This window comes from Vombatus ursinus, unplaced genomic scaffold (assembly GCF_900497805.2).
Source record: "Vombatus ursinus unplaced genomic scaffold, bare-nosed wombat genome assembly UNPS02014812.1, whole genome shotgun sequence".
Lineage (NCBI taxonomy): Eukaryota > Metazoa > Chordata > Mammalia > Diprotodontia > Vombatidae > Vombatus > Vombatus ursinus.
Window position 1 is genome coordinate 11,698,635 of NW_020954590.1, and position 23,307 is coordinate 11,721,941.

Consider the following 23,307-nt stretch of genomic DNA (forward strand, 5'->3'; position numbering starts at 1 on the left):
GCCTCTTCAGGTTTCTTGAAAAATATACCTTTCATCATTTCCTTCAACACTGTAGTATTCATCAAATGCATATTCTATAATTTATTCAGCAAGTTCCCAACTAACAGACACCACCTAAGTTTGCAGTTCTTTGTTTTTATAAAAAGAGCACTGCCATAACAACTTTTGCACAAAAGTGTTCTTTTCTTCTTTCCTTGACCTATAGGCCTACTCATGGCTAGTTCCAACAGCTGTAGTTTAATGACTCTGGGGGCGTGGTTACAGTCTACTTTCTAAAATGACTGGACCAATTCACAGCTCTACCAACAGTGCATTAATGTGCTTATTTTCCCTCAGCTCTCCTAACAAGTGTAATTTTTCTTTTTGGTCATTTTGCCCAACAGATGGGTATTGAAGAATCTTTTCATGCAGCTATTGATAGCTTGAATTTCTTCACTGGAATACTGCCCATTCATATTGTCTGATCATGGTAAAGTTGGAGAATGGCTCTTATTCTTATAAATTTGAGTCACTTAAAAATCTTGGAAACGAGATCTTTATAAAAAAAAAACTGCACAAAAACTTCCTTGTTTCCCTTGTAATTTCAGATGCATTAGGTTTTGCTTATACAAAAACTTTTAGATTTTATGTATTTAAAATTGTCCATTTTACCTCTTGTGATCCTCCCAGCCCCTTGTGTGGTCATGAACTCTTCCTCTATCTATAAATCCAAAAGACACTTTCTTCCTTGCTCAAAGTAATTTGTCTATGATGACACCCATTTTATTTAAATCATGTTGAGTTTGCCTTGGTATTCAGTGTGAGATGTTGCTCTATACCTAGTTTAGGCCAGATTCCTTTCTAGTTTTCCTTGCAGTGTTTGTCAAAGAGCCCTTAACTCCTCAGTAGCTGAGGGATTTGAAATTATCAAGCACTAGGCTATTAGGTTGGTTTGTTGGTCTGCTGGGTACCAAATCTTTTCCAGTGATTGACTTCTCTGTTTCTTAACCATTACCAAATTTTGATGAAGTTTCATAGTCTAGTTTGAAATCTGGTACTGCTAGTCTCCATTCCTTTCCACCTTTTTTTTTTCATATTCTCCCTTTAAATCTTGATCCTTTGTTCCTTCAGATGAATTTTTTACTTTTTTTCCTAGCTCCATAACTGTTTAGTAGTTTGAGCACTAAACAAATTGATTTAGGTAGTATTGTCATTTTTATTATATTGGCTGGCACAAGAACAATTAATATCTGTTCAGTTACTCAGTTCTGTCTTTACTTCTGTAAAGATTGTTTTGTAGTATCATTCATTTAGTTCCTGCATATGTCTTTTTAAGAAGACTCCCAAGTATTTTATATACTAATTTTGAATAGAATTTTTCCTTTTGTCTCTTCTTGCTAGTTTGCATTACTAATATACAGAAATGTGGCTGATTTATGTGAGTTTATTTTACATCCTACAACTTTATTGATGTTATTAATCAGTTCAATTTTTTAAAAACTATCTAAGATTCTCTAAGTAAACCATTATCTATAAAATATCATCTACAAAAAGCCATAACTTTGCATCATCAGTGCCTATGTTTATTTTTCTCATGTCTTTTCTCTTCTTACTATAGCTAGCATTTCTATTCTCATGTTAAATAGTAATGGTGAGATGGACATCATCACTTTAACCTTTATCTTATTGGAAAAAACTCCTTTCATATGTGTTTATGTTACACACACACACACACACACACACACACACACACACACACACACACACCCCTTGCCAAGTTTTTGATAAATATTACTATGCTGAGGAAAAAATCTACTTAGTCCTACGTTTTTTAGTATTTGCAACAGAAGTATTAGATTTTATCAAAAGCTTTCCCTGCATCTACTGATATAATCATGTGGTTTTAAATTATTTTAATTATTATCCATTATGTTTACAGTTTTCTTTACATTGAACCAAACTTTTCTCCTTGGTATAAATCCAACCAGTTTATAGCGCATACTCTTAATCAAATGAGATAATAATGGTGCCTAGGCCATAGTATGTTCTATATAAAAGTCAGCTATCATTATTGTAGTTTATTTGCCAAAATTGTATCTAACATTTTTGTATCAAAATTTATTAGAAACATTGGTCTACACTTTTCTTTCTCAGCTTTGTCTCTCCCTAGTTTAGGTATGAAGACCCTACTTGTATCATAAGAGGAGTTAATTTATTGTTTTTGCGAACAGTTTATGTAATAATGGAATTAATTGTTCTCTTGAGTATTTGACAGGATTCATTTGTAAATTCATCTGATATTAGACTTATTTTTCCTTTGAGAATAATTTATATTCTTCTATTTTTTCATTTGTGACTGTTTATTTTTCTTTTTTTCTGAGAGTAAGTTAAGTAACCAATTCCTTTATTGATTATTCTGGGTATTTGATATCTTCATAAATATTCATCCATTTTATCGTTTTGTTGGCACGTGAGTGGGTAAAGTAGGTTCTGATAGTTTCCTTTATTTCTCCTTCAACTGTGGTGAATTCTACTTTCTAATTTTTATAACACTATATGGTCTTGCTATCAGATTATTTTTGCCACATTAGCTAATTCTCAATTTATTTCATTCCTTAAAAAAAAGAAACTCCTACTTTTATTTACCAACTTAATTTTTTACTTTCAATTTTAAGTTCTTCTTTCATTTTCAGTATTTCTACTTTGTTGCTTTTTTTTTAGTTGCATACCCAATTAGTTGATTTTTTTTTCTTTCGTCGATGAAAATATTTAGACATAAATTTCCCCCATAGGATTGCTTTAGCTGTGTCCCACAAGTAGTTGTGTTATTATTGTAATTTTCTTTGATGAAATTTTATATTACCTCTATGATTTGTTCTTTGATCCATTAATTGTTTAAGATTAAGTTATGTAGCACAACAACTCTTTAAGATCATCTCTAAATTGATACCTGTTTTGGTAGACAGGACACTATAAAACATCTTTAATTTCATTATTTTTCTAATACAGTGTAAGTAAATTAATTCAGAAAGTACTGTCATTTTTGTTAACTGGTTCAGCTTAACAATAAGCAATTACAATTTCTCCACATTTATGTCTATTTTTATTTTTATAAAGAGTATTTTGTAGTTTCATTCATATAGTTCTTGTGTGTGTTGCTGGTGGGCTCCCAAGTATTTTATACAGTTTTAGGTTATTTTAAGTTTCTATTTCTATCTCTTCTAACTGGATTTTGTTGGTAATATAAGAGATACTGATCATTTATATGGCTTCGTTTTATACCTAGCAACTTTCCTGATTTTAATTAACTTTAGTTGACTCTCTAAGTAAAGCAACACACCATCCGCAAATAACTAAGTTTTGTTTCATTGCTGTACTATGCTTGTTCTCAATTTCTCTTTCTTCTCTTACTGATTTATCTATTATTTCTGGCATTATATCAAACAGCAGTAGTGATACTGAATATATCCTTGTTTTATTCTTTATCTTATTGGAAAGGCATGTAAGTTAACATATGATACTGGTTCTTGGTTTTAAATAGATACTACTTAGCATATTAATGAAAGGTCTAAAACAAAGGTCTGTGTTTTCTAGTTTTTTGTTGTTGTTGTTGCTGTTGTTGTTTTTACAAAAATGGCAATTGTATTTTGTCAAAACTTTTTTGCATCTCATGACATGATTTTTCTGGTTCATGTATTAATAATGTGTACAGCCCATTTCTGATTCAGAAATAAAGCTAAAATTAAGTCAGCTAATTCTATCAATTTTTAAGATTCTAACCTGAGACTGAAGATTTTCTTCAAAGAGTTTTTCCCTTAGAGCACTTTATCAGAAATTTTCAGATAAAATACTTTAAAATAACTTTAAACACTTTAAAATAACAGCACTGAGTATTTCCTAGTTGTTATTTGATGCATTAAGATATAAACTGATTCATCTTCATTGACTTGAGTGTTTATTAGATGTGGATATACATATATCCCTTTTTTTTTAATGAAAAGGCTTTATTGCTATAGATCTTAAATCAATTCTACCTTAAGCATAGCTGATATTTATATCCACAAAATGCTACTATACTTCATTTCACTTGCTACAGTAAACCTAAGAAGTAGGTTTCATGTTACAAATGAGGGAACTATGTTTCATAAAGGTTAAGTGACTTGCATATGGTCAAATAGGTTCTAAATGTAGGAAGTGGCATTTGAACCTACATGCCTCCTGATTCCAGGCCAAGAATTCTTTTCACTACACTGCACCACCTCTCATTGCTTCTAATATACAACCAAATAATGTGAATATAACTTCTCTCCATGGAAGTCATAGCACTTTTATTCTCCAAGGCACAGGAGTTAGCTTAACTTGGTTCTGAGAGGGCACAAATCCAGCCCTGTCCACCACCTCTAATGAAGCACAGAGAGAAGGAAGTTCAGTGATCTACTCCAGCTTTCACTCCCTGGGGTTCTACCAAATAAGCTACTGCCAGGAAACCCTGTGGAAAAAAAGGAAGGAAAGAAAGAATAGAAGGCAGGAAACAGAGGAAGGAGAGCTTGAGCTCCTACTTTCTCCCTCTCAGACTCGCTACACTGAAAGGAAGGGAACATTCACCAGGGAGCTGCAGTTAGAGTCCTTAAGGAACAGAGATGGGAGAGGAGTAAATAAGGAATACGTAAAAGCAACAGAAATTAACAGTGGCTGTCTTTGTGCCTCTGTGACAGAAACAGGGAAAAATTTTATATCTATGTCTATATATGTGAGAGTTTCCTTCCATATTACCTGGTTTCTAATAGGCAATATTGCTGCCAAAGTAACATTTAATCATCTAAATATATTTCAGCGCTGGAAATCATGTAGGCCTATGTAAATTAGTGGGTCTTAGTACTTGAAGAACGTGAATGAATGTGAAAGTAAGGATAGTGGAGAAAGGAAAGTATTAGGTTCCCCCTCCATTCTATTCACATCTTTTTTCTCTTCCTTCCTCTAGAGGTACAAATTTAAAAGGTGCATTACATTCATCTTTTATACACAAGGAATAAATATTTGTTTTTAAAGTATGGCGTAGGGGCACAGCCAAGATGGCGGTGTAAAAGCAATGACTTGCTTGAGCTCTTCCCCAAACCCCTCCAAATACCTGTAAAAAATGGCTTTAAACAAATTCTAAAGGAACAGAACCTACAAAAAGACAGAGTGAAACAAATCTCCAGCCAAAGACAACCTGGATGGTTGATTGGAAAGGTCTATCATGCTGGGCAGGGAGAGGAATGCAGCTCAGCTTGGATGCGCAGGCAAAACAGGCCTCAGCGAAACTGGAGCAGGCCTCAGAGGACTGAATCATGGGCAGCTGTGGCAGTTTCCAGACTTCTCAACCCATAAACGCCAAAGAAACTTAGAAGTTCAGTAGGAAAAGTCCATGACTGCAGTGAGAGAGAAGCTCAGTCCCAGCCCCAGTCCCTGGTGCAGCCCCAAGGTGGTGGCTGCTTCCAGAGCTCTCGGCTCACAGACTGAGGGGGAAATGGAGTAGCTGATCACAGAGGGATTGCAGGGATCTCTTTGCTAGTGCTGAGGCAGTATTCTCTTGCTTTGCCCATGTCTGGATCTGGGTGGCGGTCTTGGGGCAAGGAGGAGTGCTGGCATGGTGGAGCTTGTAGTGGCAGTGGAGAGGGAATCCTCCTCACAGTTCCAAGGCAGAAAAGAGTGCTTGTGGTCACTCATAGACCAGAGCACAGGCCAGAAAAGGAGTAAACACCTTGCCCTTGTTCATACCACCTTAGAAGAGCTGAAAATTTAGAGGTCCCTAGAAGTATTTCTGAAAACAGCTACATGAAATCCCTGAAGCTTGGGACAGTGCATTCTCCACACTGGAAGCAGACCCCTATCTTTACAAAGAGTTTATAACTAAAGTAATTGGCTGTGATTATGAGAAAACTGTGCAAAAAAAGTTGTATCATAGAATCTTTCTTTGGTAACAAAGAAGATCAAAACATGCAACCAGAAAAAAGTGACAACAAAGTCAAAGCTCCTACATCCAAAACCTCCAAGAAAAATATGAATTGGTCCCAGACCATGGAAGAGCTCAAAAAGGATTTTGAGAAGCAAGTAAGAGAAGTAGAGGGAAAAATGGGAAGAGAAATGACAGTGATGCAAGAAAATCATGAAAAACAAGTCAACAAAAATACTGAAGAAAATAACATCTTAAAAAATAGCCTAACCCAAATAGCAAAAGAGGTCCAAAAAGTCAATGAGGAGAAGAATGCCTTAAAAAGCAGAATTGGCCAAATGGAAAAGGAAGTTCAAAAGCTCACTGAAGAAAATACTTCCTTAAAAGTTAGAATGGAGCAATTGGAAGCTAGTGACTTTATAAGAAATCAAGACATTGTAAAACAAAACCAAAAGAATGAAAAAATAGAAAACAATGGGGAATATCTCACTGGAAAAACAACTGACCTGGAAAATAGATCCAGGAGAGAGAATTTAAAAATTATTGGACTATCTGAAAGCCATGATCAAAAAAAGAGCCTAGACATCATCTTTCAAGAAATGATCAAGGAAAACTGCCCTGATATTTCAGAACCAGAGGGCAAAATAGAAATTGAAAGAATCCACTGATCTCTTCCTGAAAGAGATCCCCAAAGGAGAAGTCCTAGGAATATTGTAGCCAAATTCCAGAGTTCCCAGGTCAAGGAGAAAATGTTACAAGCAGCCAGAAAGAAACAATTCAAGTATTGTGGAAACACAATCAGGATAACACAAGATTTAGCAACTTCTACATTAAGGGACCACAGGGCTTAGAATATAATATTCCAGAGGGCAAAGAAGACAGGATTACAACCAAGAATCACCTACCCAGCAAAATTGAGTATAATCCTTCAAGGGAAAAAATGGACATTCAGTGAAATAGAGTACTTTCAAGCATTCTTGATGAAAAGACCAGAACTGAATAGAAAATTTGACTTTCAAATACAAGACTCAGCTGAAACATGAAGAGGTAAACAGAAAAGAGAAATCATAAGGGACTTATTAAGGTTGAACTGTTTACATTCCTGAATGGAAAGATCATATTTGTAACTCATGAGACCTTTGTCAGTATTAGGGTAGTTGAACGGAAAAAATTATATGTATGTATATCTAGATAGATAGATAAATAGAGGGCACAGGGTGAGTTGAAGATGAAGGGGTGATATCTGGAGGGGTGAGAGTGGATTATACTGGGAGGAGAAAGGCAGAGGTAGAATGGGGTAAATTATCTCACATAAAACAGACAAGAAAAGGCTTTTACAGTGGAGGGGAAATGGGGGAAGGTGAGAGGGAATGATTGAATCTTATTTTCATTGTATTTGGCTTAAGGAAGGAATAACATACACACTCAATTGGGTATGGAAAGTTATCTTACCCTACAGGAAAATAGGAGGGAAGGGGATAAGAGAGCGGGGGGATGATAGAGAGGAGGGCAGACTGGGGGAGGGGGTAATCAGAAGTAAATACTTCTAAGGAGAAACAGAGTTAAAAGAGAGAATAGAATAAATGGGGGGGTGGGATAGCATGAAGGGAAATATACTCAGTTTTTCACAACATGAGCACTATGGAAGTATTTTGCATGACTATATATGTATAACCAGTATCGAGTTGCTTGTCTTCTCAATGAGGGTGGATGGGGAGGGAGGAAGGGAGAAAATTTGGAACCCAAAGTTCTAAAAACAAATATTAAAAACTGTTTTCACATGCAACTGGAAAATAAGATACACAGGCAACGGGGTATACAACTCTATCCTGCCCTAGAGGAAAACTGAACGGGAAGGGGATAAGAGAAGGGGGGTGACAGAAGGGAGGCAGATTAGGGGAAGGGGTGTTCAGAATGCACATCATCTTGGGATGGGGGGAGGGATGAGATGGGGAGAAAATTTGGAACTCATAATCTTGTGGAAGTAAATGTTGAAAACTAAAAATAAATAAATAAAAATCGGAAAAAAAAATAAAGTATGGAATAGTTGGAGTTGGTAGACTCAAAAATGTCAGGTTGATTCTGTTTTCATATGCATCTGCAAGGCAGTTTCATTAAAATAGTATTAATCAAATACTAATCGTTCTGCTTTTCAAAAACATTATTACAATATAGTATATAGTTTTCTGCTGTTCTGACAGTAAACAGTATACTCAGATTTTAAACAAAAATAAGAATATAATCATACATAATCAACTTAAGGGGATATCTTAAAAATAATACTGTAATACATTAAAAGATGATATTATAGTCAAAGGTACCTCCTGCTAGCAACTTATAAACATTAAACTCATAGCACTGCCTCAGGATTTATGCATCACTAGAATACCAGTCTGATATTAACATTTTATTTTTATTCTGAAATCTCTCTACATGACATGCATTAGAAATACAAGTTTTGTAAGTCAGTGTCACCTGTAAAATGAAATGTCGGTGATTGGGATCTTCTAAACATAAATCTCCTTTGTCCAAATGGGATCTAAACAATGACAGATATTCATTTTGTCGACTAATGTCCGTGGCTAGAATCAAAGCACCTATCTGGTTTTCCATCTGTTGCCTGGAATGAGAAAAATAGACAAATTGTGAGATATATATTTACATAGAGCAGAAAAACTATAAACACTTCTCAATTTTTCTTAAAAGTTTTTATTTATAAAATATCCAAATTCCAATTAAAATGATTATCACAGGATGAACATATCTATCTATAACCACGATGTGAATTACTCCTGTCAAAAGAACTTATTTAAGCAACTACAGCTATGTCTTAAGATGGTTTTCAGAGAAGTAGGCATATCCAAATACTCCAAGGACAACACTTACACATTATCAGAACTAAGGTGGAATTGTGTGCTTTGGTAAACTTCCAGAAAGTTTAAATGACCAATTATCCAGTATGTTATAGAGGCAATTATTCAGTATAGGCTGGACTAGATAGCCACTGAGGTTGAACTCTGAAATTCGACGGCCAAGATGGATCATTAAAATTAATCTGAATCTGGATGCCTTTTAGGATTTTTATCTAAATTATTATAGTCATTATGTACACTATTTTGCTTCTGATTCATGTCTCAGAGGACACCTAATCCAATCCCCACATTCTACAGAAGAAGAAACTAAGGCCCAGGGAGGTTAAGTGACTTGCCTCAGGTTACACATGTAGTGCCCACAGGAGATTGGATTTGAACCCTGTTCCTCTTTAGAGCCACTGCTTTTTCTATTATACAATGATGCCTTTGGTTCATTCTAATGTCAGTCAATAAATCCTTTCCCTCCTATGTCCAAAATTGTTTTACTTTATTCTGCACTCTGAGTCCTTCATTTCTCTGTCAGGAGGTGGACAATGTTTCGTCATTAGTCTCATGGAATCCTGATTGGTCACTGAACTGATAAGAGCACAACAGTATTACATCATATTTATATATCATGACTTATTTATCATTACTCAATTTACGGGCACCCTTTCAGATTCCTGTTCTTTGCCACCTCTAAAAGAGCTATAAATATTTCTGTACACCCTTAAGAGTTCGTTTTGCTTAGGACTAATCCTTCCCTTAAACTGTCCTCTATCTACTTTTTACTCCTCCCTTTCTCCCTTTTCCCTATTTTCTGGCTGAGTGAAATGCATTTCTGTACCCAACTCTGTGTGTGTGTATGTTTCCATCTATTGACTAATTTGGACCAGAGTGAGGTGTAGTATCAGTCACTCTACCACCTCCTCCTCATTTATATAGATTTCTCCTTATGTGTACCCTCATTACATGAGATAATTTCCCTAACTACTCCCCCTCATCCCCAAAAGTATTTTTTCCCCTTTCTTTCCATTCTTTTCTTAAAATCATCAAGACATAACAAAACCATTCCCAGACTTTGTCTAATTGGACTCCTAAGAACCCTGATGATAAGGTATGGAAATACATACATCATCTTCCCAAAATTTGGATGTAAGCAGTTTATCCTTGTTTAGACATTTACTCATATTCATTCATGTTCATCTTTTTATGTTTTTCTTTACTCCTAGGTTTGAACTTCAAAGTTTCTCTGCAACTCTGGTCTTTTCATCATAAATGCTTGGAAGTCCTCTATTTCATTAAAGGTTCATTTTTCTCCCTGTAGTATTATACTCAGTTTAGATAGAAAGCATCTTAGAGGGGAAGGCACAAACAGCTGGGAGAAAAGGTAGTTTGTGTATGGACCAGGAAAAGCCTCCTGTAGAAGATAGGATTTGAATTGAGTCCTGAACTTAGTCAAGAAAACTAGGAGGCACAGCACATTTCAAATATGGAAAACAGCCAATGCAAAAGCATGGAGATGGGCTGTGGAGTGTCATGTTTGAGGAAGACCAAGTATGCCAGGGTTGCTGAATCACAGATTGCACAGACAGGAGTAAAGCATAAAAAGAATGGAAAGGAGTAAGAACCAGGTTATGAAGAGCTTCAAATGTGACACAAAGGAGCTTTTATTTAATCCTTGAAGTAAAAGGAACCACTGGAGCTCACTGAGCAAGAACAAGAGATGGTCAGACCTATGCTTTAGAAAAATCACCTTGTAAAGTCAGAGCAAAACTAGAAGAAATAAAGCAAATAATCAGGACATATTATACATGTAAGCAAAACTGAAAACACAAAAGAAATATAGGAATACTTTAAAAAATATAAAATACCCAGACTACCAGAAAACCAGTTGGAGATCTTAACTTGATCTCATAAAAAAATGAAAAAGCCTTTAATAAAATACAACACTCTTTGTGCTAAAAACTCTACAAATCCTAGGCACAGACAGATCTTTTTTTTTGTTTTGTTTCTTGTTTTTGTTTTTTTTTAGTGAGTCAACTGAGGTTAAGTGACTTGCCCAGAGTCACACAGCTAGGAAGTATTATGTGTCTGAGAACGAATTTGAATTTAGGTCCTCCTGACTCCAGGGCCAGTGCTCTATCCACTGTGCCACCTACCTGCCCCAATCTCTTTTTAAATAACATAAAAAGCATCTGCCTAAAATCAAAAGAAAGCACCATATGCCATGGAGATATAACCTTTTCCAATAAATATGAAAATGAAGTAAGGATACTCACTCTCCCCACTATTATTTGACATAGTTCTGTAAATTATAGCAAAAGCAATAAGAGAAAGGCATTAAAGAAACAATGATAGGTAAAGAGGAGATAAAACTATCCCTGTTTGCTGATAATATGATGATTTACTTGGGAAACCCCAGGGAATCAGCAAAGATACTAAGAAAATTAATAGATCCAATGAATTTCAAACTACAAAACAAATCTTCAAAAACCAAATGCATCTTCTATATATTAGAAACTAAACACAAGAAGCAATAATAGAAAGGGAAATCACATTCCTAATAACTACAAAATGCATAATATATCTGGAGAGCAACCTTCAAAAGTACACAAAAGATTTGCTTAGATTCAATTACAAAATGCTCCTTAAAAAGGGCAGCTAGGTGGCGCAGTGAATAGAGCTCCAGCCTTGGAGTCAGGAGGACCTGAGTTCAAATCTGGCCTCAGATATTTGACACTTACTAGCTGTGTAACCCTGGGCAAGTCATTTAACCTCAACTGCCTCACCAAAAAGCAAAAAAAAAAAAAAAAAAAACACCCCCCAAAAAAACCAAAAACCAAAATGTTCCTTAAAGAAAGAATAACCTAAATAGCTTGAGGAATATTCAGTGCTCATGACTAGGCCCTGACAATATAATAAAAATGACAACATTATCAACATTAACCTACATTTTTAATGCTATAACAATCAAATTACCTAGGGGATACTTTATAGATCTTCATAAAAACAATAATAAAACCCATTTAGAAAAACAAAAGCTCCAGAATATCAAGGGAAATGATGAAAATAAGTAAGAATGAAGGGGGAATAGCATTTCCAGACCTCAAACTATATTATAAAACAATAATCAAAGCCATCTAGTATTAGTTAAAAAATAGAGTGATAGATCAATGGAAGGGAATAGACAAGAGAGATATAGAAACAACAGAAGTTAGTGTCTGATAAAGTAGAAAACATGTTGCCTAGGGGAAAAACTCCCTATCTGATAAAAACTACTGAAAAACTGGAAAGCAGTTTGGCAGAAATTAGGGTCAGACCAACACCTTATAACACATAACACAATATAGTCTCAAAAGATGTATGATCTTAATATTAAATAGTACTATAAAACATTAGAAGAGAGATATCTCTCTCACAGCTAGGTATGAGATAGTTTCATAAGCAAATAAGTTAGAAGTGATTACAAAAGATAAAATGATTACTCTGATTATTTAAAAGTGAAAAGCTTTCCACAGACAACTTTAATGCATATAGGATAAGAAGAAAGTGGTTAAATGGGGAAAAAAATCTTTGTTTCAAATCTTTCTGATACGGGTTTGATATCCAATATATATAAGCAATTAATAAATGTATACAAGTATGTCTGTATGTGTGTGTATATACACACATACACGACTAATAGCCATTCCCCAATATATAAATGGTCAAAACAAATGAACAGCTCTCAAAAGAACTGCAAAATATTCACAACCATATGAAAAAAATGTTCCAAATTATTAATAAGAAAAATTCAATCAAAACAACCTTGAAGTTTCATCTTACACTTTGCAAATTGGCAAAAATAATAAAAATGGCAACAAGTCAATGTTAGAGGTGTTGTGGGGAAATAGGCAAACCAATACACTGTTGGTAGAGCTGTGAAATAGTATAAACATTTTGAAAAGCAATTTGGAATTATGCAAATAAAGTGACTAAAACATCCATATCTTTTCAACCAGAGACTCCATTGCTGGACTTATACCCCAAAGGAAATCACTGGTAAGAAAAAAAGTCCCCAAATATTCAAAAATATTTATAGTAGCACTTTTTATGGCAGCTAAGAATTGGAAACAAAATAGATGACCATCAATTGGGAAATGGCTAAACAAATTGTGGTACCTGAATGTAATGGAATATCACTGTACGGTAAAAAATGATATAGGGTAGCTAAGTGGTGCAGTCGATAGAGTGCTGGGCCTGAAGTCAGGAAGACTCATCTTTCTAAGTTCAAATCTGGCCTCCAACACTTACTAGCTGTGTTACCCTGGGCAAGTCACTTAACCCCCTTAGTTCCACATCAGCAAAATGAAGTGGAAAAGGAAATGGCAAACCACTCCAGTATCTTTGATAAGAAAACCCCAAATGGGGTCATGAAGAGTTAGACACAACTGAAACGAGTCAACAATACAACAAGAAAAGATGTGATGAATGCAGAGAAGCATGGAAAGATCTATCTGAATTGATACAGATTGAAGCAAGCAAAGCCAATAAGATAATCTATACAGTGACTACCACAACATAAATGGAAAGAACACATTAAAAAACTCAAAAGTAAATGTAACAAAATTATAAAGATGAAGTGGGACTTGAGATTTGGGAAGACAGCCCCAACCTATCCCTTTTGTGGAGGTGGGTTGTTCACACATTATACACTGCACATGTTCTTGGACTTTTTCAATGTATCAATAAGGTGTGTTGACTTTTTCCTCTCTAAAAAATACTGTCTTATGGGATGGCTCTTGGGAAAGGAGTAGAGGAGGGATACATGGGATACTATGGTGATGTAAAAAACAGAAAATAGGGGCAGCTCAGTGGTGCAGTGGATAGAGCTCTGCCCTTGGAGTCAGGAGGACCTGAATTCAAATCCAGCCTCAGATACTTAACACTTAACTAGCTGTGTGACCTTGGGCAAGTCACTTAACCCCGATTGCCTAGCAAAGAAAAAAAATAAAGGGAAAAAACCCAGCAAATATTGGGGCAGCTAGGTGATGCAATGGATAGAGCACCTGCCCTGAAGTCAGGAGGACCTGAGTTCAAATCTTGCCTCAGACCAAACACTTGACACTTACTAGCTCTCTTACCCTGGGCAAGTCACTTAACCCCAATTACCTTAAAAAAAAAAAAAGAAAATATCAATAAAAACTAATTTTTAAAAAAATCACTTTTGGAGATGAATAGTAACAAACAACATTTACAGAATTAATTGTAATGTAAAGTGACTAGAAGCAGAGGGAACAGTTAAAAGACTATTGTAATAGTCTAGCTGAGAGAGGATAAGAGCTTGAAAGTGGGGGGTGTCTATGAATGAAGAGAATAAGACATAAACAAAAATGTTATAAGATAAAAATGACAAAGATTTGGCAATGGTTTTGGTATGTGGGGTGAACGTAAAGAGTCCTGGACTGCAGACTAGGTAAATCCTTATATTCCTAATTTTTATGACCATTAGGTCACTGCATTTATATGTTATTCTGCAATTTACGGGTACCCACTCTATTTCTAGATTTTGGGGGCCTAAAAGTTATTTTTATGATCTTCTGGCATCCACCAAGTCTGAAGGGCTCCTATCCCACCCAGAAGGTACCTTTTATATCCCTAGGTGACCAGGAAGCCATGTCAACACAGCCAGAGGCCACAAGGAAGCTAAGTCAAGGGCCTTGTTCTACAGATGTCAAATATAGAAATAAAGGTCCTATGTACTCCAAAGCATTTATAATAGCACTTTTTGCAGTACAAAGAACTGGAAACAAAATAAATGTCTGTCAATTGGGAAATGGCTAAAAAATATATTGACGTATCAATATAATGGAACACGATTACATCATAGAGTATAAAGAATATTGTTAGGGGCCCCGCTCTGGACGGTGGCCTCCAGTGGGGTAGTAAGAGACGCCTGGAGGTGCTAACCTGCCCCTATGGGTACTGGGAACGCCTCAGTAACAGCGCTGAGCTCCACCTACGGGGAGGAACATGGGCAAGTTCCACCCACGGGGAGGAACAGAGTCAGGGCATATAAGAGCAGGACTCGGGGGTGTCTGGGAAGCAGAAGCAGAAGCAGAAGCAGAAGCAGCAGGCTGAAAAGGAGCAGGAAGGAGCCGGGACCTTGGGAGGCAGGAGAGCATGTAATCAATAAATCGTGTGCAGCTGCCAGCTCGGGTGTTCTGTCTAGTCATTCCCCTCCACCCTCGGAGGGGCCGGAGATGTCCGAAAACCGGGAAGGGTAAGTATCCAAGCGATGGTCCGGGTGTAGAGACCCCGGACAGAATATAAGAGAAATAATGGGAAGACTTATGTGAATGGAGACAAAGTGAAATATGTAGAATCTGGAAAATTATGTTCACAGTAACTACAACAATATAACTTAAAAAAAACAGATAAAAACAAAAACAATCTATGAAACCCAACACTAATTATAATGTCCAGGCTCAATCCTGAAGAGAAAATGCATTATCCTCTTTTGCATATAATGTTAGACTCTGTTGATATGTTTGCTACTTTTGCAGAACTGACACTGCTCTCTCTTGGTTTTCCTTCTGTGTGACTATTCCTCTATCTTTTTTGATGGATTTTCATTCAGGTGCCAACTGCTAACAATAGAGGGTTGAGAACCCAGGCTCTGTCCTGGGCCCTCTTCTCTTCTGTTGTTGTTCAGTCATGTCTGACTCTTCCTGTCTAAGGCCAGATTTGAACTCAGGAAGATGAGTATTCCTGACTTCAGGTCTAGCACTCTATCTAGCTGCCCCCTCTCTTCTCTTCTACCGCTATACTATTTTACCTGGTGACATCAATTCTCTATTTTCAATTGCCATCTCTACGCAGATAACTCACAGATACACATTTTCAGCCCTAACCCCTTTCCTGACACGCAGCATCTAATTTCCAACTGTCTTTTACACAAACTGTATGTCCCATAGATACCTTATACTGAACATGTGCCAGACTGAATTCATTATTTTCCCCCCCAAACCCTTCCCTTTTGCAAAGTTCCCTAATACTGTCATGGGTACCACCATTCTCCCAAACACCTAGACTTGAAATCTAGATATCATCCTTAACTTTTTATTCTCTATTGCCCTCCATATCCAATCAGTGGACAAATCCTTTTACTTCTACCTTTATAATATCTCTTGTATGCACCTTCTTCTCTGTTCGGACATTGCCACCAGCCTGGTGCAGGCCCTCAATACCTCACCAATAACCTGCTGATTGGTCTGCTTCCCACTTCAGTCTATCTTCCAAATGATCTTCCTAAAACACCCCCCCCCAACCCCCACCCCTGCCACACGATAAGCTCCAGTGGCTCCCAATTACCTCCGGTATAAAATATAAAACTCTCTGTTTGCCTTTCAAAGTCATTAACAACTGAGCCCCCTCCTACCTTTCCAATCTTCTTACAACTTGGTCCCTCTCTACCCCCACATACTCTGTGATCCAATGACACTGGACTTCTGTTTCTCACACATAACATTCCATCTTACAACTCTGGGCATTTTCACTGGATGTTCCCCATGTCTGAAATTCTCTCCTTCACTGTCTCTGTCTCTTACCTTCTCTGGTTTACTTTAAGTCTCTACAAGAAGCCTTTTCCAGTCTTCTATAATATGTAACTTTCCACTGAGGTTTACCCCAAATTTATTTCATATATATGTATATTATGTGTGTATATGTACATATGTATGTATACATCTATCTAATATGTACATAGTTGCATGACGTCTTCTCCATTAGACTGTGAACAGAAAACCAAGTTTTTTGTGTTTTGTTTTTATTTGTGACTTTTTTTGTATCCCCAGCATTTAACACAGAGCCTGGAACATATCAAGTATTTATTAAATGCTACTTGACTTTTTTTTTTAAATTCTTTGTTATAAGAGATGGCTTGGTAGATAAGGAAAGGAAGAGGGATGTATCTGGTAATAAAGATGATGAAAACACAGAAGATATCAATTTAAAAAAATTTAAGTGGCTCCCTCTTGCCATTAGTATAAAATACAAATTCCTCAGCTTGTAACTTAAATTCCTTCATATTCTAGTTACAATCTACCTTTCCAATCTCATTTCTTACTACTCCCTTTCATACATATCCTACGCTTCATAGCCAAACTTAGCTACTAGCTGATTACCAAAATCAGCATTCTACCCCTTGTGCCTCTGTTCCTTTGCACAGGAAGTCCCCTATGCTTGGAATATATTGCCTCGTCACTTGTCTTAAAATCCTTGGGTTCTTTGAATGTTCAGTCCTGGTGCCACTTTCTCTGACAAATTTTTACCACCACCTCTAAGTTGTTAGTCCTCTCTCTTGCTCACTCCAAATTGTCTTATATTTACTTATCTATTCAAAGGTTATATATGTAGGAGAATGTAAACTCCTTGAGGGCAGATACTGTTTTTGCCTTTTTATTGACAATGCCTAGAACAGTACTTTATATATAATAATCTCAATATTTTGTAGAGTTCTGACTGCATCAATATGGTTACTTTCCTCTATAATGTAGATCACAAACCTATCCATCCCTGACCATCATCCATATCCTATGCTAAATCAACCATAACGTGCTGAGGGGTCTTCCTCTAGGTCTCTATGATACACGGTTGACCATGAAGTTCGTGGACTGTCCATAAGGTATCCCTCACTCTCATTACATGAACAGCCCATCTTTTTATATGGTCACATAGGTCTCTAATAACATTTTTATGCTGATTTTCTTTGGATGTAGTAATCATTTAGTATTTGTGAACTGAGTCATCGCATTCATGACAAGTCCACATTAGGAGTGTTTTTGCTTATAGACTGTATGGAGACATCAATAAATTCCTTCATATGCAGAGTCATTAATGAAAAACGAGCCAATGTGATAATCTTATAATAGTGTATAGCTCCCAAAATGACTTCTATAATTTTTCTTTCATTCTGATGTGTTACTGGCTTTGATATGTCCTTTTATCCTGAGAGCAACAGAAATGTCTACAATGCAAAGAACTTTTGATAACATTTTGGTTACTGTATGTGAAAACTTCTAAACAGTGAATCTTGTGGAGATTAAAAACCAGTAGATTTTATAGATTTTTAGGAATTTGGACTTTAACTACTTTTTCTTCCTTTCCCTATTTGTTTGAATTCAGCCTTAAAGGGAAGCTAATTTAGCACCTATTTGAGATATTCATGGTATAATCTTAATATATGATTCACTCCATTGTATGGATGGAGTGGAGATGTAAATTTTAAAAACTCAGCAGCATAATTCATACAAACTAGAATATTAGAATGAATTTCTATAAAAATAAGTTTTTGGTAAAATTCTGAGTTAATTTTAAAACTAACATATATACTCTCCCAAACAAAGCCCCAGTTGTCATCCATTAATTCCAGGAAAAATACTGGAAATATGAGAGATGTCACATATATAGAAGCCTATATGTATTTTTATGAATATGCATTTTAATACATACATACATATATTATATGGATATAAATATATTTTTCTTTTTCAATTTACTGAATAGTCAAACAAAAATTTGTTAAATGGCAACAGGAAAATACTAACTTCAAAACATTTGGTAAAATAACTTTCTATGGTTCATAATAAAATGAATTTAATGTTAATGAACTACATTAAATCTATCCAACATACCTGTTTTCTAATGGCATATGGGCAAATAAACCAGATTCTCTCAACAACCCCACTGCTGATCTCCAGTGGTGATTTTCTAATACTGAGGTATTCTAAAAATAAAAGCAAAGCATTAAGTTATTTAATATATTTTAGTGATGTTTCTAAACATAAAGAATGCTTCAGTCAAACTACCTAAAAATCTCATCCCAAGAGAACTTCTACTCATTATTCTCACTCACAATATTTCACATTCTAGTGTTTCATAATTCTAAAATAACAAGTTTACTTAAGTTTTATTTTATGTTATAATTGTACTTACCTTGTATAAAGTCGCTAAGTAATGATTTGTTTTAATAAGGAAAGGTTGATTAACACCTGGGTGATCAAGATCATGTGTTGCAGCTGCAATTAAACTCAGCAAGATGTCCCAAGGAGTTACAGAGTTGGCAAGCTATAATTTAATAAAATGGATTATTAATCACCTGAATACATCTGAGAAATTCTGTACCATTACTACCACTGCATTAGTCAAAATGGATATTATACCACTTTTATTTTAATGAAGTTCTCTAAATGTTGTTCCATAAGTTAATGTAAATTACAACTACTTTTATTTTTAACAAACCTAATTTACCTATTAGTGATACTGTCTTATTAGAAGTCCTTCCTTTAGGAATTAAAAGGTCTATAGCTTCTTTCATTATTAAGTTACAGAAATCTCTTCTCTCCTCCAACATTGCCATCTCCTTTATATAGGCAGGCCCTCATCATCACATACCTGGCCTATGGCAATAGCCTGCTGGTTGTTCTCCCTTCTCTGTCTCTCCCCCTCTAGACCATCCTCTATTCAGCTGTCAGATTGATCTTAAAATGCAGGCTTTATCATGTCATTCCCCTCATACGATAAATTACAGTGGCTCCCTATAACCTTAAGGATTAAATATAAAATCCTCTGCCTTTTACAACCTGGACCCTTCCTACCTTTCTAGTCTTCTTACAACTTATTCCCCCCAGCATATTTTGCTGTCCAGAAACACTAGCCTCTTTGATATTCCTTGCATATGACATTCCATCTTCTGACTCTGAGCATTTCCTCTGGATCCATGCCTGGAATTCCCTCTCCCCTAATTTCTACCTCTTTGCTTCCCTGGCTTCCTTCAAGTGCCACCTAAAACACTCCCTTCTACAAGACGCCTTTCCTCTGTTAGTTACCTCTAATCTCTACACCCCCACCTCTCTGTGTCGTTACACTACGAGCTCCTTGAGACTAGGGACTGGTTTTTTTGCCTTGTCTTAGCACAGTGCCTGACACATAATAAGAGTTTAATAAAATGCTTGAGTGTTGACTAATTCTGGATTTTGGTTCTGACATTCCTGATACTTTTCCTTTCGGGGTTTCTTTCAGGAAATAATTGAATTCTTTCAATTTTCATTTTGCCTACTGGTTCTAATAGCTCTGGACAATTTTCACATAACATTTTCCAAGCCAAGGAGTACAATGATTCTTAAATTATCTTTTCATGACCTTTTTTTCAGGTGAGGCTGTTTTTGACAGCTGATAGCTTACATCTTGTTCCATTTTTCAATTTTATGATTCCGTTTGACTAATTTTTGTTGTTTCACTAATGTTTTGTTGTTGTTTTGTTGGGAAACCCCATTGATCTGGGGTTTCTGAGTTATGTGAACAAGAGGGAGGAGTAGATATTTTCTCTGATCCTCACAATGTCTCAAACCTCTCCAAAACAGAAATTATGCATTAGATGAAACAAGAAACTCAGCTGTCTTCATGGTCTAGGAACATCAAAAACCCTAAAGAAGGCTTAAAAAAAGCTATGAACCACTAACTATCTTGAGCTTACTTATTAAACCCTCCTACTGGCAGGAAGGCTGAACTAGCTGAACTACTCCACAGACTTACAACAAAATACACCCTGGTTCACTTCCTTCTTCATTCCAGTGCTATGGGAGATCTAAGCTCCAAACTGCAAAAATTTGCTGAAGCCTTGGCAGCCAGCATTCTGGAAGCACTCTATGATGCAAAAGATCTCTGCAGAAGAGTGGACAAACAGAGGGAAAGGGACAAGAGACCTGTCTGGTCTTGAAGTAGGGCTCAACCCCACTCTCAAACTTCTCTGGGCTCCTCCCAGAATCTCAGAGATCTAAAGGCTAAAAGACGGAAATCAATTCTTGATGCCACAACATCAGGATAGCAGTGCTCTTGACTACTAGGCCAGGAAACTTTATGTGGGTGTATGGGTGTGATGGCTGTGTGACACTCCACTAAGCCTAAGGAAAACATTCCAACATCCAGCTGGGGCTAGTTCTTTCCCACAAGTCACTAAAAGCAAAGACCCTGGCTGATGAATCTTGACTTGCTCTATATGGGATGGCTGAAATACTTTGAGACCCTAACCCCAGGGAAACCACCATCAAAGGTGAGGTAGTCAGAAAATAAGCAGAAATTGTTATTTTTCTTGGAGTGAGGTACAATGGAAAAGGGGAATCCACGGTGCAAGCTCTACAAGGCAATGGAAGAAACTTCTTAAGAAGGAAGAATCCAGAATGATACCTCACAAGCTTTGACTCTATGAAGAATGCTGAGAATAGAGAAACACTAGGCAAGTAAAGGGGTCATGAACCAAAGAAGGGGGGGTCTAGAGAAGACAGATAATTAAAAGAGTGAGAAAAATCTTCTCAGGAAAGAGATGCAAAAAAAAAAAAGGAAAAGAAAAAAGAAAAATGAAAGCTAGAATTACTGATTTCTGTTAAAAATACTGAGAATTTTGGGTCACTAAAAGAACTCTTCACTTTCCCCAAAGTCATTTCAGCCTGCTCTTTTCCTCCCATTCAATTCTTGATCCAGCATATTATCCATTGGTTATATCTGTCCTTCCTATAGGTATTGACATACTAATGGTGTGTCAACCAGATAATGTAACTGTTTCACCTTTCCCCCAAATTCCTCAAGTCTTCTCCATCCTAAGAAAAGGACATGTAATATTGTTGATTATTACTGTAATTGTTACTTATTTTTTCAACATTTATTAAGCATATATTTGGTGTAAAGCACTGTATTAGTTGTGTTAGAAGATACAAAGATGAAGCAAATAGTCTCTGTTGACACTGAGCTTTTAGTCTACTAGGAAAATATGAAGCACACACATAACTAGTAAAAAAATAATACATATAAGTGCATAGAGAAGGACAGAGTGCTAGGTGAGGTCCAAAAGAGGAAGGATCATTTCTGTATGGAAGAAATAAGTCAAGTTTATAGAGGAGTTGGCATTTAAGATAGGCTTTAAAGGATGGGTCATCCATCTCTTCTATGGGTCCTCAAAGTCCTATTTTGGATTCCTCATTGTGGAATGGAGGTGCTCTGGTTTCTTGAAGGCAATGCAGTAGAATACAAGTAAAACATTAAAAGTTTAAGCACAAAACCTAAGATGGACTATATTTTTGTCATCTGAAGATCAACTTAGTTTTGTCTGGATACACTCATCATGCTGGCCAAAGGGTGATAATTATTTTGCATTGGTAAGATTAATCTGGCAGTAATATGAAGGATGAATTAGATGGGGTAGAAAGTATAGGTGGGAAAACCAGCTTGGAGACTAAGTGGAAACTGAAATACCTGGCTAAAAAGAGGTGGATAAAAATAATGGAGAAATATTCAAGACAAATAGTGCCAATGAAGCAGTGACCACATATATCATTAACTACAGGACCCAAATTTGTAGGCAGATCTAGTCCAATCATCTCCCGACCCTTGACTTAGGCTCTCTTATCATGCCATCTAGAAACCTTTACTAGTCCAGATGCTATCTTTACATAGGCAGTTACTAATCTTTGATTTAAGACACCAAAAGAAATATGAAACATTTGAAATGAATATTCAAACATTCAAATTATGTTTTTTTCTTGTAGTAATAGAATCAATGTCAACATCTTACCTTAGGTTCTTTCAAATAACAGTGCATGGCCTGAGTCACATCAGCAGCATGAACTGCATTGTGATAAGGATTTTGACTATGATAATCTTCTTGAATCATAACTAAAGAGAGAAATATGAATTTAATTATAATGGAGAAATATATTAACATATGATAAATGCAGATTATCTATTAATATACATTTTGAGTACTCATCATCTGAAAATGACCTGATATATTTTAAAAACAAGTCACCACATACTTTAATCATATTTAAGTAATGAGTATATGAAATAATGATTTCAAAGCTTGGAATTTGTGATACTGTTAACATTTTTTGTTTTGATAAGATTCAATGCCCTGACTACAGGTTGAATGAAGGATCTGACAAAAGTATTTCTAAGAAATTTCTTACTTAATTTCTTATATTTTAAACAAAGTTTTAAAAAAATTTTCCCTTAAGAAACAAAGATGTATCATGGATACTAGTTAGAAAAGATAACTACTTGTTTGGAGTAATTTACAAGCAATATGCATATTTCTTACACAAACATACTACATGCATATCCAAACTTAGGTTTCCATTACATCCAGGGGGTGCTAAAGCCAGCTTATACCAGCTTGTGAGAGAATATTGTTTCAACATTAACACTTATACCTTGGAAATCAACAAATGCTAAAACTGAGGCTTAATTTGTTTTCTTAATTGTTTTAACTTAAGAAAGTGACAGAGAAAATGTTAATAATGCAGATTAAACTTAAGTGTTTCCTGCATTTTCAGAGAGCAGGTAATTAAACATTAACCCGCAAACACCCTGATCACAGTAAATCACAGAATTCTTTCTGCTTCTATTGGTTACTATTGGTTACAGTGGTCAGGTAGGAAAAGAGTACAGCATGAGATATTACAGTGTGCGTTCTTCTTGCAGTCTCATATTTAGGAAAGAAAAAAC

General features: G+C 35.9%; 1 protein-coding gene across 3 annotated transcripts in view; it reads right to left on the reverse strand.

Annotated features, from left to right (window-relative positions):
- The window catches only part of LOC114054211 (high affinity cAMP-specific 3',5'-cyclic phosphodiesterase 7A), a 141,220-nt gene that overhangs the window by 12,409 nt on the left and 105,504 nt on the right, over window positions 1–23,307 (reverse strand). For all 3 annotated transcript variants that reach the window (XM_027877382.1, XM_027877380.1, XM_027877381.1), the window contains 4 exons: window positions 22,376–22,476; window positions 18,745–18,876; window positions 18,444–18,535; window positions 8,390–8,534 (listed from right to left, as the gene is read on the reverse strand). In XM_027877382.1, coding sequence (XP_027733183.1) covers window positions 8,390–8,534; window positions 18,444–18,535; window positions 18,745–18,876; window positions 22,376–22,476 — 470 coding nt within the window. The remainder of the gene's footprint in view (window positions 1–8,389; window positions 8,535–18,443; window positions 18,536–18,744; window positions 18,877–22,375; window positions 22,477–23,307) is intronic.